Source organism: Lepisma saccharinum, chromosome 20 (assembly GCF_977018435.1).
Source record: "Lepisma saccharinum chromosome 20, izLepSacc3.1, whole genome shotgun sequence".
NCBI lineage: Eukaryota > Metazoa > Arthropoda > Insecta > Zygentoma > Lepismatidae > Lepisma > Lepisma saccharinum.
In genome coordinates this window covers 61445748-61467119 of record NC_139248.1, presented here as the reverse complement: position 1 = coordinate 61467119, position 21372 = coordinate 61445748, and the positions used below count along the sequence as shown (strand labels likewise).

At 42.4% G+C, this 21372-nt stretch overlaps 1 protein-coding gene across 1 annotated transcript in view; it reads left to right on the top strand.

Moving 5' to 3' along the window:
• LOC146003650 (glyoxylate reductase/hydroxypyruvate reductase-like) overlaps nucleotides 1–21372 on the top strand; it is a 72368-nt gene that overhangs the window by 36976 nt on the left and 14020 nt on the right. The window contains exon 4 of the mRNA XM_083142001.1: nucleotides 2256–2422. Within this exon, the coding sequence (XP_082998127.1) occupies nucleotides 2256–2422 (167 nt within the window). The remainder of the gene's footprint in view (nucleotides 1–2255; nucleotides 2423–21372) is intronic.

The following is a 21372-nucleotide window of genomic DNA, read 5'->3' as shown; positions in this document are numbered from 1 at the left end:
GCTTGAATATTTGTGTAGTAAATGTACATATTTGTTCTGTTACAGTTATTTTACAATATAGCTATATCACAATATACTTATCTAATGATTACAATTACCATTTTTTGAATGTTGATACAAAATACCAAGAATGACATCATATTATAGATTGAACAATTTTAAAGAATTGACCTTTGTATATAAACCTTGATGCCAATGCAAATGTACACAATTTCAATAAATTTAATCATAAATTTGAATGTATCGTATCTTTCTTGTCTGAAAGAACACATATAATTGAAGATGTTTGTTTTTCATATTGTCAGTCAAAAGTAACTGTTATGAATATGAATTCACAATATTGCACAATTTGATAATTTTGTCATGAAATACAAATTGGCTTTTTTAAACATTATATTTAATAAAATTAGTTTAAATAGTAATTTCAGACATTTAATTGTATTATATGAATAAATTTTGAGCAATCATATGACTAAATTATTATAACTATTGCACAAATGTGGAACTCTGAATTTAGCCTAACCATTTTCAAATGTTGTTATGACAATGTATTAATCTTATTGTCATACAATAATAATAATGTTATAATAATAATAATTATTATTAGCTTTATGATTATTATTATTATTATTAAAATTATTATTATTGGTACGTTTATCCTGGTACTTTCCCACCCCAGACAAAAATTCGTGGTTACGCTTCTTATAAGACTAGAAGTTCGTGGTTCGTCCACATCTCGGAAACATGTAAATATGAAAATCTTAAATTTCGTAGCGTTAAAGATTTAGCAGAAGTAGTTTAACATGACATAATATTTTATTTTTTGTACCCTTATGTCTATTAGATAGAACAATTTTATTGCGTCTTAAAAGTTTTTGGAAAACATGAAATTGTCATTAAAAACTCCTGGTAGCTTGCCACGTATTTTCAAACTTGGGATTGAGCTCCACCTATCGGTGTGTTCGGCGAAGTGTCGCGACAATGGTTATTTGTACTTGTCAAAGATTACAGGGACAATTAATCATCTTATCCGGATTGAATTAAGACTATCATATGGAGGTGAAGTCATCAAATTAATATCTAAGAACAAAAATATCCATACATTTTACAATCCTACAAAATTTCAATAATGTTACCAAAATTTAATTTTGTAGTCTATTTGAGTTGTATGTACTATGCACAGAGTTTTCTATCTAAAAATGAAAATGTACATAATTCAGCGTTTTCATGTCAAATAGAAATACATAAGAGAATCATTATTGGTATCATCAACGCCCCCTAACATTACATTCTGAAATTATTCATAAAAGGTAAAAGCTAAAGCCAACCCCTGAACATTGCAACATGCCGTGAAGGCATATGGTAGATGTGGAGGTGATGTGATCAGCACCAAGCTCCGGCCTACTTTACTTCCAGGGTTGCCCCAGTTACCCATTCGTTAAATATAAAATTGTTCATAGTAAATGTTATCGATACCATATATACCTCTTTTCTTCAGTATAAATCTCTATGCAGTGGCGGCGGTTAGGCGGGGAGAAGGGAAACAGTTGCCCCTCCCCACTTTGCGCCACTTTTAACCATGCACTATGCTAAATCTTATGTGTCTTTGCCCCCCCCCCACCAGTTTTGACACCTTGTCCCTCCCGGTTTTGGAACCCAATCTCCTCCATTGCCTGTATGTATCTGCATTTGTGTATACAGATGCCGTATCACATCGCGCTACGACACCAGGGGTCACGGGTTCGAATCCCGACTTGGGCGTGGGTGTTATCTGTTAGTGTCCCTTCATTAATTGCATCATCTCACCACTCATCCCCATCTTCGCGATTAGCCAACAGTGGCAGAAAAAAAACTAACTAACCTAGCCTTCAAACGAAATGAATCAATCAATCGTGTATACAGAATTCATGTAGTTTTATGCATATGTTTGCCATAGTATGTTTTAAAACCACTTTATGCACAGTTAGTCTAATCGCGACTGGACCTACAGTTTAAAGTGGAATCCTAATCACCATGTACCTCCACCAGGAATCGGACCTGGGACCCCTTGATTACAAGGCGATAGCTTTAGCACTACCCCACACGTTTATTATGTCTGTGTATGCAGTGGCGGTGATTAGGGGGCAGTTGCCCCCCTACTATGGCGAGTTAATGTTAAACTTTCTCTAGCAAGAGAGCGTAAACTCTCCCGCTCCCATTTTCTTGCACCCAATCGGCTCTACTGTGTGCTTATATATATTTGTTTTATATTGCAGAGGAGAATGGGGACTCTGGTGTCCAACGTGGATGTCTGGACAGGACATTCACGGTTCTGTCGTGGGTATCGTTGGACTTGGAGCTATAGGGCAGGCTGTGGCCAAGCGCCTTAAAGCTTTCGATGTCTCGAGGATTCTGTACTGTGGTAGAGGCCGAAAGCAAGAAGGTAAAATTCTTTACATTAATATTGTAAGTATGGATAGATGGGGCAAGTTGGGTACAGTCACCAGCAGTGAAAATGAAACCGATATATCCTGAAACATCAACTCTCCTGCAGTGTGTGTATGTGTTGCATAACTTTTGAAAAAAGTGCTATTGAAACTTCTCTCATAGCCTTAGAGCTAAGCAATTACATTGCAGGTAAGCAAGTGTTTCAATATGTATGTGTTTATTTATTTAATAAAACACAACAAGCCCATGCCCAATTACAGTGTCCACCATTACATAAACAAGAACATCACTAAGAAAATTAACAAGAGATATGAATGACGCAATATACATTTTACATTCAATAACAATTGTGCAAAGAATTTAATTATTAGATTATAGAGACAAAAGAAACACAGAGATAATACAATAATAAATAACGCTAAACTATTGGATATAACCTTACAAGCTAAATGAAACCAAAATTCTATGAACAAAACAAAACATACAGAAATTCAACGAATAGATCTAATGTTACAATTACATTTAAATAGGTTATTCTTAGAAACTGAATTAAATAACTTGCACATTCTCCTAATAGGTTCAGCTTCGGCCATTTTGGTTCTTCCAAGGGGGATTCTGGTCCTTAACATACAGTTTGGTACAGTGGGATCCATGAGTATTACTGTGCAAATTGTCCATGACTATTTTCCATTAATTTTTGCTTACATCCTATGTGTTTTTAAGTGATGGATTTTTATGTATGCTGGTGCAGAAGTTGTCAACAGCTTGTTTTGAGTTTTCTTGTAATTCTTGAAGTTCTTATTGGGTCAAATAAAGTGCACGTACATGGTGATGGACGATTTGTACGGCAATACTTATGGATCCCACTGTACATAAAAAGTTAATTTCGACAACAGATTAAAAGAATCTATTTTACCATTAATAAGCTTGGAGAGAAAAGTTATTTGTCGTGTTTGCCTCCTTTCGTCACTCGACTAAAGGAGGCAAAGATTTCGCGTAATATGTTGCTAGGAGTGAGTTTTGGATATGTACCATCAAGTTTAAATAGTAGATATCTGAGAAATTTATTTTGAAGCTTCTTTAATTTTTCGATGTCTTTCTTGAATTGCGGGTTGAAAACAAGAGAAGCATATTCGAGTTTAGATCTGACGAGCGCATAATACAGCAAGATAAATCTTTATTTTTTTCTAAATTGATTACCCATTCTCATTATAAATCCCAAATGTCTGTGAGCTTCACTTAGAATGCGGCAATGTGTGATTGGAATGTTAACCTTTGGTCAAAAGTGACTCCTAGGTCGGTAACGATATTCTCACTTTGTACTACAGCGCCTAGAATAACGTAGTGTGGAAAACGGCATGGTTTTGCTCTCTCTCGCTGGTTCCACTCGAAAATGAAATCCGCTAGAGGCGCTGGTGTTGACACCGGGGTACAGCGCTCGACTGCTTATAATGGAAGTAATTGGGGTTTTTGCTGCAACGTCTGATTCTTTTCTTTGTAACATTTCTTTGCATCAGAAAATTGTTATGATATTTGGTACAGTAGTCGCGAAAATATTAAAGAATATTATGAACCGTCTATCATGACCTGTCCTTGAGTTTTTTATTAACAATACGGAAGAAAACATAGGTATGGATTGTAACACGTAACATGACAATGGACATTTCCACTTTGACATGGAAAACGTTTTAAATCCATCCATTTTACAGATAATGACACAAACATGGGATGTGCAAAATATCTCGGCGATATTTGTTTTGGTTCTCGAGAAACACGCCTTCAAACACCGCTGAAATTCACCTCCTACGTCACGGATTTGAAAACGTCCTCTCCACAGACACGAGGTCCTCTGACGTCATCACATAGAAATGCGTGCAGGCAGAGCTTCTGCCTATGCTTCTGCTTGTCCCGTCAACTTACAAAGCATGAGCCGCGGAAGCGACGGCAAACTCACTTGTTACTGTGTAAAACAAGTATCTTGCAACTTCCAGTGCAAAAATCTGTGCTCCATTTCTTGGAGATGAATTATGCCCTAGCAGTATAGCAGTATTTACTATAATTCAGCCATTCGGTAGAGGGTTTTCCCATTAGGGTGACAAAGCAAACCTTGTAACAGTCAATAGCTGAACACGTGAACAGCCTTGTTCATTGCGAATACGTAGGTTGGTTCTGACTGGCAAGAACTTAATGTTATAGGAATGCCTTTTCTGGAATTACAATTATTTTCGTCATAATATTTTCTTCGCAAATTTTAAGATAATACTTTTAGAACACTGGTTTACACGCCAATTTCTGCAATATAAGAGGTGATACGGTATAAAAAGGTACGGTGTTTTTTAATTTCCTGCAGTAAATGACAGTTTTCTTCAGTTAATATATATATATTGCAAATGTTTGTATTTAGCCTACTTTTACGTCGCTTTTCCGTTCACTTTGTTTAACCGCAACGATGAGAACGCGTGGTTAATTTAATATGTATCTTCTCTAACATCACATTTCTTCCCACTTTTGGCTAATCGCTACAATGAAGATGAATGACTACAAGAGTATTCGAAGTCGGGGTGCAGGAGTACACCCCCACCACACACACACACACTACCACCAACTGCACAATCTAAGTATCACCCAACCTGCCAAGATACGAGACGAACTTTTTCTTCTGTCCCATTTCATTTCGAAAACATTCACTTGTCCCATCTCTTTTTATGAGACGAGACGGAAAATGTCTCGTCTCGTGAGCAACACTAACATTAAGAATAGAAGCATCCCCTCTGCTGTCCCCGAAGTCTCGAGCAAACATCCTCCCATGTAACAATTTCCAGTTCAATGAAATGTCACTCACAACGAAACAGTCATGCCCAGGTCGAGAGTTAAACCTGGAACATGCGACTTCCTCAGATAAATCATGAATTTTGTGTATAATAATTACAACGCCAGTTCATTCCTGGTAATTCTGAATCTGCAGTTTGGTTTGCATATATAAGCAGGATAATATTCAGTTTTCGAGGGCTCGTACCGTCGAAACGAGGAGTCAAAAAAAAAGAAAAAAAAAGAAAGTTTTATTTTGTATTTATAATGATGCATACGTTGTTAATTCTATATTTTTCGAGACTTGGGACGAGAACGAGAATTGCCCTTCCAAACCGAGACGGATGTTTATAAATCGAGACGAGACTGTCAATGAGATATTTACAAATAAACACGAGACAGACATTTACAACTCTCAACGAGAACGAGACCATGTCTCGTCTCGATAGGATCCTTAGTGGTGAAGTTGTGAACCAACTAATTAATGCGTTCGGGGTATCGAGATGAGGCGGCTTTTTTCGCAGAACAAAATTCAAAATATATCGTACCATTTCAGCATGGGATATTGTTATACACATGGGCCTATATATAGTTCACGGGGGGGGGGGGGGATGGATCAACTTTTGATATGATTAGGGTTGCTTTATTTCGTAAGTAAAAATCCAGGACACTGCTGGCTGGAAGCTTGTTGGGGAGCAGGGGGTGCTGGACCCGACAAAGTTGTGTGTATGTAGTCACGAAGTCACGCTAGTATTGATACTTTTTTGTTCATCTTGTGTCACTGCGTTTTTAAAAACCAAATATCTTTAAGATGACTCGAGGGGGGAAAAATTACTGATTTGGCAGTCTCAATGCAGTTTCTTATCGCAGAAATTACGAAACTTTCAGGAAATTGCAGACATTGGTCTGCAGTCCCATCTGGTGTGTGGAATTACGAAATTTCCTTCCCATCCGTATCCCGTCCTATTCGTCTCTAATTTAAGAGAATGAAATAAGTACGAAGAAATTTTTATGAACAAGCGGATAGAACAGGTAACTCTGGTAATTTTATTAAACCAAAAAAAGAGGGGGGTTGGACCCGTTGAATCCCCCTTAAATGCGCCCATGGTTATACATATTATTTCCTTGTAATAATTATACATAAACTAAGTATAGATATGTACTGTGCAACTAATGTAATCTTCTCAGTGTAATTTCTCTTATCTGCACAAAAATATTTGATCATAATTTGCGCAACAGAAATGGAACACAAACTGAAATTGCTTTATGGAAAAGAAAGTTAAATAGGCTTTATAAATAAAGTGAAGAATGTGAAAATTCTTATTTTGCACTACATAGGTTACGGTAAATTTCGATAAATATAAGTTTAAAAAATATTTTTGAGTGTCTGGTCGGCAACCAATTTTATAAGCAATATTTTTCCCATGGCCTGAGAATACACACGCAGCTGAACCCTTTCATTAGTAGTGTAGGTGGGCCGGTTCACAAACCGAAAATGGGGCTCGGTGGGGCTCGCAGTGTTGCCAACTCCTCACTCGAAAAATCACCAAGGTTTTTGTTTTTGGGTATAACCTAACCTAAAGCAAGAAGCTGGCAACACTGCTTGAGCCTTATTTTCTTGCAGTGTTGCCAACATCTTACTCGAAAAAATCACCAAAGTTTTTTATTTGGTCTAACCTAACCTAAAGCAAGGAGTTGGCAACACTGCTTGAGGCTTGCCCTGCAGTGTTGCCAACATCTTACTCGAAAAGTCACCAAGGTTTTTTATTTGGTCTAACCTAACCTAAAGCAAGAAGCTGGCAATACTGCTTGAGGCTTTACAGTGCATAAAGCAATTTGCCAACCTACTGGTACTTTTGCCATAACCTTTTACAAAAAAAGAGAAAGAGAGGGAAGAGTTAAACAACCGACAGTGTTGCTAATATTTACCTACAGCTTTTTTTTACTTGGCAAGGGCTTAGCCAATTTATATACTGGCGTAACATACACACACTGGGCAAGGAGAGCCGGCAACAAATATATACTGCCGTAAAAGAGAGAGATGGATGGATGGATGGCAACACAGTATGTGTGTGCGTGTGTGTGTATAATATGTAGCATTATTAACTAGAGTGTGTTGGCAACCCACCTACAACTAAAAAAAAGATAGAGATACCAATATTGCTGTAAGATGAAGAGAGAGACCTAGAGCTGGCAACAGTGGTGAGCGAATACGTATTATTTCCAAGTCCCGGGCGCCAATGTATATCGTGACCTTTGTAAACCTCTCTCGCGGGAATGATGTGCTGCACACGCACACACACGTACGTACTTCTCTTTATTTCTGTATTGTGACGCAAACAAACAAATAAATAATTGTTGTTTTTTTTTTTAGGATTCCTGGCCCCTATAACCTCGCCAGGGTGCGTGGTGCCCAACCCAAAAAGGTTCTAACGGCTGCGGTTGTAGATTACCGCACCTCTGTAGGGTTTCATGTGTTTTTTTTTTCCCCCAAACTTCCATGAAACCCTACAGAGGACCTCCATAATGCATGCAACGTGTACTAACGACTCTAGTGTTATTTGATGTTGTAATATTTTGGATATAGAGTTTTATTGTGTGATAGATAAAAATAATTATGTTTATTATAATATTTTTTTGATGAAGATGGAGAATGTATGTGTGTGTTACAAATAAAGTTGCATGCTTATTTTTTTAGTGTGTTTGTATGTGTATGTGTTTTTGATGTTCGACAGCATCTGAAACGATAAAAAAGAATTTTATTGTTAATTTTCTCATGTAAAAACAACAACAACAAAATTTTTGTGCAAAAATTTCTGATTGTCTCGTGCTATAGTGCAAAAACTGATGAGAAAAAAGATATTGTAACTGATAACTGATGAAATTGATATTGTAACTGATCTTGAACTAGTGAAATTTTCGTATTGTGCTATTGAAACTGATTGTGCTAGTACAAAAATTTCTTATTGTGCAAGAAAAAATGTTAAAAAACTTGTTAAAACTGCTGTGTGACCCTCTCGTTCTTCACGTCGTGGACGAAGGACTTCTCGGCGACCAGGATCACACTGCATACGGTGTCCTCGGGCAACGGACTGTTGAACTCGCAGACGACCTTGATGTTGGTGCGATCGTTGACCACCACCTGCTTCCTCTTCGTGGTATTGATGACGGACATGGGTCTGTGGGTTATGAATTCGCTGGGCGTGTAGTACATGTCCACGTTCCCCTCGGTCACACGTTTGAAAGAGGTGTAAGCTTCGTAAAGTTTTAGGTAATCGTTTTTGGTCATGTCGAGGTTGTAATTCTCGCGCGGGAACACTTCGTTTCTTCCATTCTTCAGATAAACATTCTTGATTTTGCAGTTGTCGAATTTGCTGGAATTTTTTTCCTGATTTTTATCGCGCCCGGTCTGAAAAAGCACCACGACGAAATCTGGCATGTCGAACTGTATGTTGTTGAACTGCGTTGTCACGTCGAATTCCATGTGACTTCCCGACGCCACCTTCTGCACGCACTGGTAACCGTGAAAGCGAATCGGCACCTGCGGACTCTTCAAGATCTCCGCTTTGTACTTGAGGGCGTAGTTTGTTTCGTATTCTACGATCGGCATTCTCAACTCCATGCTCCGGATGACGCACTTGGCTGCTTCGGGTAATGTGTTGGCTATCGGCGTGCCGTCGGCGTTCAAGTTGGTGTATCGCATCAGCGCGTCGTTGTCGTTGGCTGCTCTTCGAAACGTGACGCGCAATCCTCCCTTCCACATGATCTCCTTGTAGTCCGAGAAGAATCCTGGCAGCAGACGCATGGGAAAGAGCACTGTGTGACTTGTCGTCGATATTTTCGTCCCTGCTTCGAATCCTCCCACCTGGTAGTATGCTGCGTCTGTTTTGGATAATTTCAATGTTCCCACTGCCGTCGACGTGATGCCTGGATAATCTATTCTGTCGATGACGGTGTTGTGTTTCCTCACCTCCACCTGCGAGAACAGGTGAGGCACGAAGTTGTCCACGAGTATCAAATTTGCTGCTGCGGGAAACGCGTCTCCGCTTTCCTTCTTCATTTTTTGAGAAACTTGATTTGCCGGTTTAGTTTTTACTCTAATTCGAAAATTTTAATGATATTTGATAAAAAATTGAAGGTACTCTGCAACCTATTGGAAACATAATGATTAGTGCTTACTGTTTTCGAGTTATTTTAAATTAAAATTTCAAGATGTAATTTCTAAGTTGTTTTGTAACTCGTAAAGTATGGGTCGTAGAAAACCTATTCTTGTTTTATCTGCTATTGCCCGACAAATACTATAAACACAAATAAATTTTTTAAAAAATGGAGATCGAAAATAATTTTGTTTTCTGAAAATAAAAAAAATATGTATATGGAAAAAAAATACGATTGTGTAATTTTTATGATGTATCTTTGCATGTAAAAAATAAATATACCTGAAAATTTTAGAATTTCAAAATAGCTATATATATATATTTGCTATTATATTAGCCAAAACAAAAAAAAATATATATAAACAAGAAGATTTTCATAGTTTCACACCTCTACTAGAATGGTAGAAAAATATACTAGTCGGCAATAAAATCTGAAGAAGATTCGTGTCTAGCAGAAATAAGCTAAATAGAATTACACATGCATACAATATTTATTGTGCTTTTTCTATCTACAATCATATTTTTCTTATATATTTTTTTTATTTTTTTTTATAGGGTTGATTAAAGCACATATTTGAGGAAGACAACACCACCCATATATAAATAAACCCCTCAAACTAACACCAATTAGAATTAGCTTACAAAATTTTTCTTGTAAGGCATTTTTGTTTTGTAAACACTCTACCACCAACAGATCACATATAAATAAACATACCCCAAAAATGCGCTCCATGAAAAGTTGCCCTGTGTGCAAAAAAACTATATCAAGCAAACATTTTGCAAGACATTGTCGCACCTGCGTGCCAGGCAAGCATTTGGCTGCTACCGAACTATGTTCCGGATGCAATAAATATATCACAATTGCGTATGCCAAGAAGCATAAGCTTACTTGTTTAAGCGAAAGTACATCTGGGGCTCAACCGTCGACCAGCTCAACCAAGAGGAAAGCGGAAGCCGACTCGCCACCATCCGCCAAGCGCATCAAAACTGTGGCGAAAGCGAACCAGTCTGCTTTCCAGCGTTTGTTAGAGGACTTTCCCCTTACTTCGGAGGGTTCATGCGACGTGCGTAGCTTTTTGGAGAACGTGCAAGCCCAAATTATTTCCATCCTCGGCGATGCGCTTGCAACGCACTCCACCAAATTCTACGCATCGCTTTGTTGCTGGTACAAGAAGCCGTCTGATGAAATTTACAGCTTCTGCCACAACACCAAGGCGAAGACGCTGCATCTGGCGGATGTCGATAACCTCGAGGTCATCTACAACAAGTTTGCCGAGGAGCTGGTGGCAAAGCAGGAGGAACATCAAGCCAAGGGCTCGGGGGGTTCGCTGTGTGGGGAGCCTCACGAACTGCGCGTCAAACTTTGTGCCTCTCTCCGCCTCCAGCTACGTCCGTTTACCAGAAGCGATTGTGGAAAAGAAGGCCGTCCTGAACATTCAGAACAGTGACGCCAAGTGCTTCGTATGGTGTGTGCTTGCAGCGTTACACCCTGTCCACTGGAAAAAACCAACCACGCCGAGTTAACCAGTACCTACCCTACGAGCCAGAGCTGGAAGATGCGATGGCTGGGATCGACTACCCGGTGGCGCTTTCGGACATTCGCAAGTTCGAGACCCGTACACGCAACCCTCGGTTGGCCATCAACGTTTATGGCCTCACCGACGAATATGTGGTGTACCCTATCCGGGTGAGCGACGTAGACGACGATGGTGCGCAGGAAATTCATCTTCTGCTTATCAAGGATGAAACTCGCCATCACTACACCCTCATTCGCTCGCTCTCTCGGCTTGTTTCGAGCCAAACAAGCAAACACGAACACCACAAAGAAGTTTGTCGCAGGTGCTTGTCTATTTTTGATAATCGAGAACAGCAGGATTATCAACGCATCAGAGGTCCCAACATCGCTGCCGAGAAGCTCGCTAACCACAAGCTCTACTGCAATGCCAACGAACCGGGGGGGCAGACTTGCCCGAACCTGGCACCGTGGAGTGTTTCCACATGCACGGTGCCATGGTGGAGCACCCCGCTATCATCATCGCGGATTTCGAGGCCTTCCTCAAACCCCTGTCTATTTGCGATCCCGATCCCGAAGTTTCCTCCACCACCCCTTACCAACTCCACGAGGCATCCAGTTTCGCATACGTTGTGGTGCGACGAGATCAACACATCGCCCCCTAGCCCTATGTGTATCGCGGTCCCGACGCAGCCAAACACTTCCTCGAGAGGATGGTTGTGGAAGCCAACGAGATAGGGAAGTTTCTGTTGACCCCCAAGCCTATGGAATCGCTGTCTTCTGACGACAAAATCAAGCACGAGGAGGCTACTACCTGTCCTGTGTGCACCTGTGAGTTTAGCATCAACAACCGTACGGGGTACGACTTTCACCACCTGATCAAGCATCTTGGGTACGACGACATGCAAATCAACGTTCTCGCCGAGAACGAGGAGCGTTACATCAGTGTGAGCAAATGGGTTCAAATCCCAGGATTATGCTCTACCGTCGAGCTTCGCTTCCTCGACTCCCTGAGGTTCCTCCCGGCCAGCCTCGATGCCCTGACGAAAAAACTCAGCGACGAGCAAATGCTCATTACCTCTGCGAATTTTCCAAACTTGGACGCCGGTCTCTTCAGGCGTAAGGGGGTCTACCCCTACGAATACGTCACCGACTCTACCAAGTTCGCGGAGACGTCGCTACCCCCCCAGGTGAAGTTCTACAGTCAGCTACGAGGCTCGAACATCACCGACGAAGAATATCACCACGCCCAGTCCATGTGGCGCGAGCTGGGTTGTCGAACTCTCGGAGACTACCACGATGCGTACCTCAAACTTGATGTGACGCTCCTCGCTGATGTGATCCAGGCGTTTCGTGCAACTGCGAAGACCATCTACAAGCTGGACCCCGCCTACTTCTATAGTCTCCCCGGACTGGCGTGGTCAGCCATGTTTCTGGTGACGAAAATCGAGCTGGAGCTTCTTTCGGACGTGGACATGATGCTGTTTGTGGAACGCGCTATCCGGGGTGGCATGGTCCAGGTGTCGCAACGGCACGCGCGCGCCAACAACCATCACATGGCTACTGGCTACGACTCCACCCAACCGTCGAGCTACATCATGCACACGGACGTGAATAACTTGTACGGGCACTCCATGATGCGGCCACTCCCCTTTAGAGGCTTCGAGTGGGCTGATCCTACCAAATTTGACGTTGAAGGTTTCGACGATTCGGAACATGGGTTCTTCGCCGAGGTGGACTTTGAGTTCTCCGAGAAGCTGCAGGATTTGTTCTGCGATCTTCCCCCTGCACCCGAGTTCAAGTGTCCACCCGATTCCAACCAGACGAAGCTCGTTATGGATTTTGAACCCAAGAAGAATTACGTCCTTCACTACCAGAATCTCCGGTGGTTGATGCAGCGAGGGGTCACAGTCCACGCAGTTCGCCGCATCCTCAAGTTCGAGCATTCTCCATGGTTGCGTCCATATATTGAAGTCAACACTGAACACCGCACCGCAGCTACGTCCGAGCTTGATAAGGATTTCTTCAAGCTCATGAATAATGCGGTGTTTGGCAAGACCATGGAGAATGTACGGAATCGCGTGGACATAAAATTGGTGACGAGGAAAGAGCGATGTCGTCAGCTTGTCGCGAGTCCATTGTTCAAGTCTCGAACAATCTACAACGAGCAGCTGGCTCTGATTCACATGAAGCAAGGTGTGGTGAGGCTCACCAAGCCCATCTACGTTGGAGCCACGGTTCTGGATCTGAGCAAGCTCCACATGTTCGAGACGTACTACGACATATTACGTCCACACTACGGCCACAACATCTCGCTTCTCTACACGGACACGGACAGCTTGGTGTACCACGTTCGCACAGCCGACGCATACGGGGATATAGCCGCAGTTCCATTTTTGGTTAACCTCTTCGACACCTCGGGCTATCCCCAGCCGAACCAGTACGGTATCCTGGCCCGCAACAAGAAGGTGCCTGGCAAACTCAAAGATGAGAAGGACGGAGACGTGATTCTTGAGTTTGCAGGTCTTCGCGCCAAGGCCTATACCATCAAAGCCGAGGGCAGTGTTACCAAGAAGGCCAAGGGTGTCGGCAGACAGGTGGTTCGGGAGCATCTCACATTCGAGGACTTCGTGGATTGCCTCAAGACCAGGTCGTCGGTTCTAAGAGCGGAACAGCGCATCCAGAGCGTCGACCATGTGTTGACCACCAACAAGGTGAGGAAGATTGCCCTGGATCCCAACGACGACAAGAGGTGCGTTCTCCAATGTGGAATCCACACACTGCCGTGGGGGCACTATCGCTTAGCAGAAAGCAAAACCTGCAACATATGCCCATCTTCAACAGAAGATTCATAAAAACAAAACAAAAAAAACAAAACAAAAAAAATCATTTTGTTAGTCATTACAAAAAAAAAAAAAAACACTGACTGTCATTACAAAAAACTTTGACCGTATTCTTAAATAACCAGCATACCTATGAATCTCTTTGGTTTCCGAAAACAAACCAACATGGAGACTGTACACCGCGCGACGACAGATCATGAATTTCTACCTTCCATGTTAACTAAACTCAATGGTCTACTGATTGTTCACCTTAACAGTATTTGGACGAAATTGGATGACGATGTGGGCAAGATGTTTTACGTCTTCAACAACAATTTACATTTTTACGAAATTCCGATCGATGGAAAACTTCAAATCACCGTGAATCCGGAAAACGTAGGCGAAATCAAAATATCTACCGGCAAGAACATTTTTCGAATCAAGCACGACAAGATGCTTTCTAATATTACGTACGATGTTTCTGCAGGAGATTGTTTATACGTGGAACTCCTAGGAGATTACGACAAACTCATTCCTCTCTTCGTAGAATTACGAATCGTCTATCCTATTATAAATAACCGTTAACCAAAATGCCTAACGATATTTTCGGCAACACTAAGCGTGTAGACCACGCAGAAGAGATTCTCATGTTGGACGTCCGAATTAAAAAGTTGAGGAGCGATTTGATCGCTTTGCAGGAGACCTTAAACAAAAGTTTAGAGTCGGAGATCGCTACGCTCCAAACGCAATGTCTCGACCCCATTCTGAAAATCGATTCCGAACTGAAAACGCTCTTAAAAAATTATGTCGACGTACCTTCTTACGACAACGTTCAAAATATACAGTTGAGCGTGGATAAACTTCAAAATGATTTGGCCAAATTGCAGCAATTTCAATCGAAAAATGAAGATTTGGAAAAATTGAAACTCGAAATCGAAGAACGAACTTCGGCAATCGAAAAGAATTTCTCTGAACTTCAAACCGTCGTGAAGGATATTGATGTAGAACGCTTGCATGTTGTTGTTTCCAAATTACAAGAAGAATTCGCCGGCACGTTGGAAGAAATTAAATCCAAGTTACAGACTTTGGAAGATACCATGACGAACCTACCATCGTCAGACGAACTGCAGGTCATCGGCAAAAGCGTCGCGAACATAAAAATTCAATTGGAGGCTTATCAAGATTTCGAACACATTCAAACCACCATCGCTACGCTTCAGGCGTCTCTGGAGTTGATCAACGAAGAAATTAAAAATATTCACGCTGAAGCCAGTGCGTTGACGAGCATACAAGACACGTTAAGCACGGTTCAGCAGAAGATCGAATATTTAGAAAATTTGAACGTCGAAACGAATCTTGCTCATTTTCATCACGTACTGGACAACATACAGGGTGACTTGGAATCGTTACGGACGAGCGTACCTTCGAGCGAAGATTTGGAAAAATTGAAAACGGCGGTGACGGCACTATCCGATTCGAGCGACATCAAAAGTTCATTGAGCGATCTCGAGAGTAGGGTGGCCAATCTCCCCACCTCAAAAGAATTACACGCTTTGAAAAGGAACATATCACGTATGCTGAAACGACTAGAAACGGAAACGGCAAACGTGGAACAGATTCGAGACGAACTTACTTCGCTGGTGTCGACGCTGCCCACTTCGCAGAGCATCGCCGACCTTCACACGCAGTTTACCGAGATGCGAAGCATCGTGAACGATCTTACCGAGAAAAGTTCGAAATTGAATCAAGTCGAGAACCTTCAGAGTATCGTTGTCAACATCAGAGATCAAGTTGGAGTGCTGGAATCCACGCAGGAATCGACGCTGGCCTCTTTCGGTGCCAAATTACAAGAACTCAACGAAAACTTCAAGCAGTTGAACGTGGAAGTGAAAATCAAACCGTAGTTTTCTACAGTAAAGGATACCATCGTCGAACATTTGTTGCCCGTACAAAATACACTGGGACAGCTTCACAGCAACCTCGTTAGCGTCGATACTAAATTCGCTAAACTGCATTCTCTGCAAGCCATCGAAATCAACAGCGTACCCAATCAACAGAGAATCTCCACGTTCGTCGAAGGTAACAAACTGTACATGTTACATCCTTATCATCCGTACTACAAGTTTCTCCTCGATGGCACGATTCAGATAAATGAATTTTCGTACTGGTCTCACGGCAGAAAAGCTAGCGTTCCCACCATGACCTTGATATCGAAGCAGGAAACATTCCTCTGGCACGTTGGAACGAAACGCGCAACATATATGAAATACACGAAGACGAAGATCTTACCGTTTTTGACGTGAGTGCTGGCGATAAGCTGATCATTCAAAACACGAGCGAAGTGCCACCCTCTTTGAATCCCATCACGCTGGTGCTTCTCTTCAAACGTAATCTCTAAAAAATGTCTAGGCAAGCCATCGTCGAAGAATTGCATAAACCTGCACGCCGCAACTACGAACGTTTAGCTGTGGTAACCAAGGGAATCGATGACCTCTGGCAAAGTGACCTCGTGGAGATGAGCAGCGGCAATCTAAAAAACGTACATAAATTGAACAAGGGCAACAAGTACCTCCTCACCGTCATAGACACGTTTTCGAAATTCGCATGGGCTCTACCTTTGAAAGCCAAAACAGGAACGTGCGTCACGGAAGCATTCAAGACAATTTTTCGCAAAAGCGACAGACGACCACGGTTTTTGCAAACAGACAACGGTAAAGAATTTTACAATGCCGTATTCCAAAAGTTTATTCAAAAACATGACATTCGACATTATTCAACCTTCAGTCACATCAAAGCCAGCATCGTGGAAAGATTTAATCGAACCTTGAAAACACACATGTGGAAACGATTCACGCTTCGAGGAAATTACAAATGGGTCGACATACTGCCGGAACTCGTCGACACCTATAATGATACGGTACACAGAACGATAGGCATGAAGCCGGCTGACGTTACGAAATCTGACGAGCAGCGTTTAATTTCTACAGTTTACTGTCCAAAGTACACTCCCACGACTACCAAGAAATCAAAATTCAAAATTGGAGACCAGGTGAGGATCAGCAAATTCAAACGCACTTTCGAGAAGGGGTTCACAAAAAATTGGAGCACGGTACTTTTTACGGTGGTTCGAGTTTTACCCGGAAACCGACACACGTATATAATAAAAGATAGTAGCGGCAAGATTTTGAAAGGAAGATTTTACGAAGAGGAACTTTCTAAAACAAAACATCCCGACACGTACCTCATCGAGAAAGTATTGCGTAGGAAAGGCGACAAACTGTTTGTCAAATGGCTGGGACTTCCGGAAAAGAGTTGGATCGACGCGAACGAAGTGATCTTGTGAGTACGTGGAACGTGGTGAAGCGTCTACCGGATTCGGAAAGTCAAACAAAAAAAAAAGAACGGCGAGTTGCTTCCCGACAGCATCCGCTGTCTGATCGTAGGTCCTTCGGGGTGTGGGAAAACGACACTGCTCGTGGACAATTTTCTCCTCGCACCGAATTGGTTAGATTGGAAGAACAGGCACCTCTACGTCTTCTCGAAAAGTTTGGAGCAATCTAAATACCAGCAACTGATAAAACTGTACGATGGTCTGGACATTGCAACGTTCGCCTCAGAAATAAAACCACTCGACGATTGTCGTGAAAATTCAGTCGTTGTGTTCGACGATGTCATCCTGGAAAATCAAAATGAAATTCGCAACTTTTTCACGCAAGGTCGTCACAAAGGAATAGATTGCTTCTTCCTAGCTCAAACGTTTTCCAAAATTCCAAAACAGTTAGTACGCGACAACGCTAATTTCATATGTTTGTTTCGTCAAGATCACACCAACCTCAAGCACGCGTACGATGACTACGTAGGCGGAGACATGAACTACAATCAATTTTCGGAACGCTGCTGCTCCCACTGTTGGAACAGTGACGATTTCGGATTCGCGACGATCGACATGACGAGAAAACCCAACGACGGAAAATACAGAAACAAAATCAACGACTTTCTAAACGTTGCAACGTTGTGAGAAACGACGTGTATAAATAACGTTATGACGAAACGAAAAATCGAAGACGAAAATCTCAAGCTTCGCGATTACCTCGCGAAACGCTTCAAAGGTTGGAAATCCGAGAATCGCGGATTCTACGAACAGAAGAAATGTCAAGATCAACCTGTGATCGACGCCATCAGCGATCTAGGTAAAGAAATTAAAGGCGTCACGGAACAAAATAAAAATTTGATCAACGAACTCGTACCACTTGCAGCTAAAAGTTACACCGTACCCACGCCCATTTCGAGCATTCCTTCGACGCCGTTCGAACTGAAGGACGTACCGGCACAACGTCGAGCCATAGGTAGCACGTCGTCGTCTTTGGATAAGATCGAGTTGGGACCTTTGGCACGAGACTACCTGAGCACGGGGAAATTCGACAAAGATGAAGTGTTCGGATTGTATCCGAGCATGGAGAGCAACGAAGGCGGTGGTGTGGTTTGGAAGATAGGAAAATCGAAAGTTACCTTCGAAGGCAACGACATTAAAGTTAATTTAGGCGACAAGGATAGTTGGACCAGGTATCCGGGTACAGTGGGACTGTGGGAACTCGTTGCCAAAAAGCAGCCGAAAGATTACACCGACGAAGATTACCAGAGTTACAAGGAAATTTTGATCATGACGGATGCCTTATACCAAAACAACGACGCTACGCAGAATAGGGTCAAATCCAGCAGCGGCGAGAAGTACAGGAATCTCATCAAGCCGATATGGAATCAGGTGAAAACAGGCAGTGGCGTCAAACTCTACAACACCGTGCCCAAAGAGTTTGTGTGGGTGGATGACGTGCGCAAGCTCATAGACAGGTTGTTGGTTATTGCAGGAGAGGAGAATGCAGGCAATCGTAATTTCTACAACGAGAAGGTTGGCATCGTGGACATGATCAGCGCCAAACTTTCCAACTTCATCGTGAACGACGACAAGGGCATAGGTTACCTCATTAAAATTATCAACACGTTGCCTCCGAGATTCTGGAACGTGGCCGAAGGAAAGGGGCTCGTGAACGACATCATCAACAAGTTACCTTTCGAGATGCATTTACCCGGCTACCAGTACTGCGGACCGGGTACCAAACTCGAGAAAAGATTGGAGAGAGGAGACAAGGGTGTGAATCCGTTGGACGCCGCATGCAAAGATCACGACATCGTCTACAACACCACTCGCACCGATCTGGATGCACGTCACGAAGCAGACAGAAAATTAGAGCACGCAGCTTTCGAAAGATTCGTTAGCAGAGACGCTTCGCTGGGAGAAAGAGTTGCAGCACTGGGCACCACCATCGCCATGAACACGAAACAAAAATTTGGATGGGGTGTGTAGAAATAAAAAAAATTCTCGAACCGTGAAAAAAATTTCTTCGGTATATAAATAACACTACGTAAAAAAAAAACTCCAGTTGTGTTTGCCATCTTATAAAAATGAGTAAACAATCACTAGACGCCCAAGCATTAAAACAAATGCTAAATTCATCAGTCGAATATGTAAAAATTCAGGAATTGGAAGTGGACAAACCTTACACGATAACTTCCGGTTCAATTGTTTCTACCCAGTATGGTCCCAAGGCGCGTCTGTTGCTCAACGCACAATACAGTCTATTTTTACCAGATCGATACGCTAACATGTTATCCGACGAGAAGCTAGCTATTTTAATCGAGAACAAAACTCAAATCGTGTACAAGGGGACAAAAGAACTTCTTGGTAAGAAAACGAAGCACGTAATAGAATTTGTGTAACGGCTCTGCGCGGAGTATATCCTTGAAAAAAAAAATTACACGAAACAAAAAAAAAATCTCAGAACATTTATATATAAATAACATACCGAAAAAAATTACACAAAACAAAAAAATCTCAGAACATATATATAAATAACATACCGTGTAAATAACATATAGAGCATCAACATGAAGCCCAAAGGTGTCGTGTACCAGATACCATACTCCAATCTGAAAAATCTAGGTGCCCTCGATGGGTTACTCACCAAGAAACAACGCGAGAAGAAACGTTCTTGCTTGACGAAAGGACACGGAATGAAATTACTTCTCAGCACACCTCAATTGAGACGCTTGCAGCGTTCGCGAAAACAGCAAAAGATCGAAGGTTTCATATTCAGCATCCCAGCCATCCTGGCAGCATTGGGGGCCGTTGGAAGTTTGGCTGGCGGAAGTGCCGCCATCGCGAAAACCGTCATCGACTCGAAGAAGAACAAGGCCGAGTTGGAAGAACAGAAACGTCACAACCTGGCTATGGAGAAAAAGGGGAAAGGTACAACCAAAAAACAAAAAAGCAACCTCGATGTTTTGAAGAAATATAAAAAAAGAAGAAGCCCTGTCCAACTTCGATATTGAATCTCTGATCGAACTGTTGGGAATAAAGAACTTCAGGGGTGTTTTCATGTCCGATTCTCTACCCTCTGCTGTGAAGAAAAAGGAGTATGGCGTGGTCAACCTGGACAGTTACAAAAATCCTGGTACACATTGGATATGCTACCTCAAAATTGACGACAACAATGCATTTGTTTTCGATTCGTTCGGTGGCACACCACCTGCCAGGTTGGTGAAGTATCTCAGTGTTGCCAACCTCTACTACAATGACAAACGCATCCAGGGTTTCACCGATGTTAACTGCGGCCACCTATGCCTTTCCGTTCTCGCATACATGTCTAAAATAAATAACCCGTCGGTGGAACATTTTCAGAAAACATTGTGGAATCTTAAACACGATGGGCGTGTTCCATCTCACGAGCGAATCTTCAATCTTGAAACTCACGCTGCACGACGACATCGTCTATCCTAAATCCGTAGCTCTGCGTGCATTCTACAGCATGTACCTCATACCTAACGTCACGCAGCACAACAACAAAATTAGCGTCGGAAGCGAGCACATCGTCGTCACGCCAGGCCAATACAATCTTTCCACTTTGCAAGCTCAATTACCCAAAGGCACGTACCTTTCTCAAAATTCGGTCACGCACAGAGTGGAAATCGTGTCGGCGACGGAGACCGTGGACCTGGGCACCATAGGAGAACTTTTAGGTTTCGAGAACAACACCAAACTCGAAGCTGGCATCAAACACACGGCAGCAAACATTCCTAAATTTCTGGCCATAGAGACTCTGAACGTTCACTGTAACGTGGCGGAAGGAATGATTACTAAATCCTCGGACGGATTGTTAGGAAGTCACAAGCAGACAGGAATCATAGCTACGTTCAAACCCAGTTCCGAATTCATGGAACCGATCATCTACACACCCTCTTCGCCGATCTATTTTCCAGTATGCCGCAACCGCATAGACGACATAGAGTTGGTGGTGACAAACGAGAAAGGAGACGTGGTGGATTTCGCAGGTGCAACGACCACTGCCATCGTGGAGATCAACGTATAATAAATAACACGCATAGTGAAAATGGAGCAAATCGAAAGTTACGAATTGCAATCTTTCCCTCCCAACCGTCGCACGTTCGCCAATTTGAACGAAGCGAACAGGGAGATCGAATACGACGTGGACGTAGGGGATGGGTTCGTTCATCCTCACAGAGCAGACCTCTACCTTCAATTCGACGTGGTGAAGAAGGAAAGCGGAGACGCGTTTCCCGCAGCAGCAAA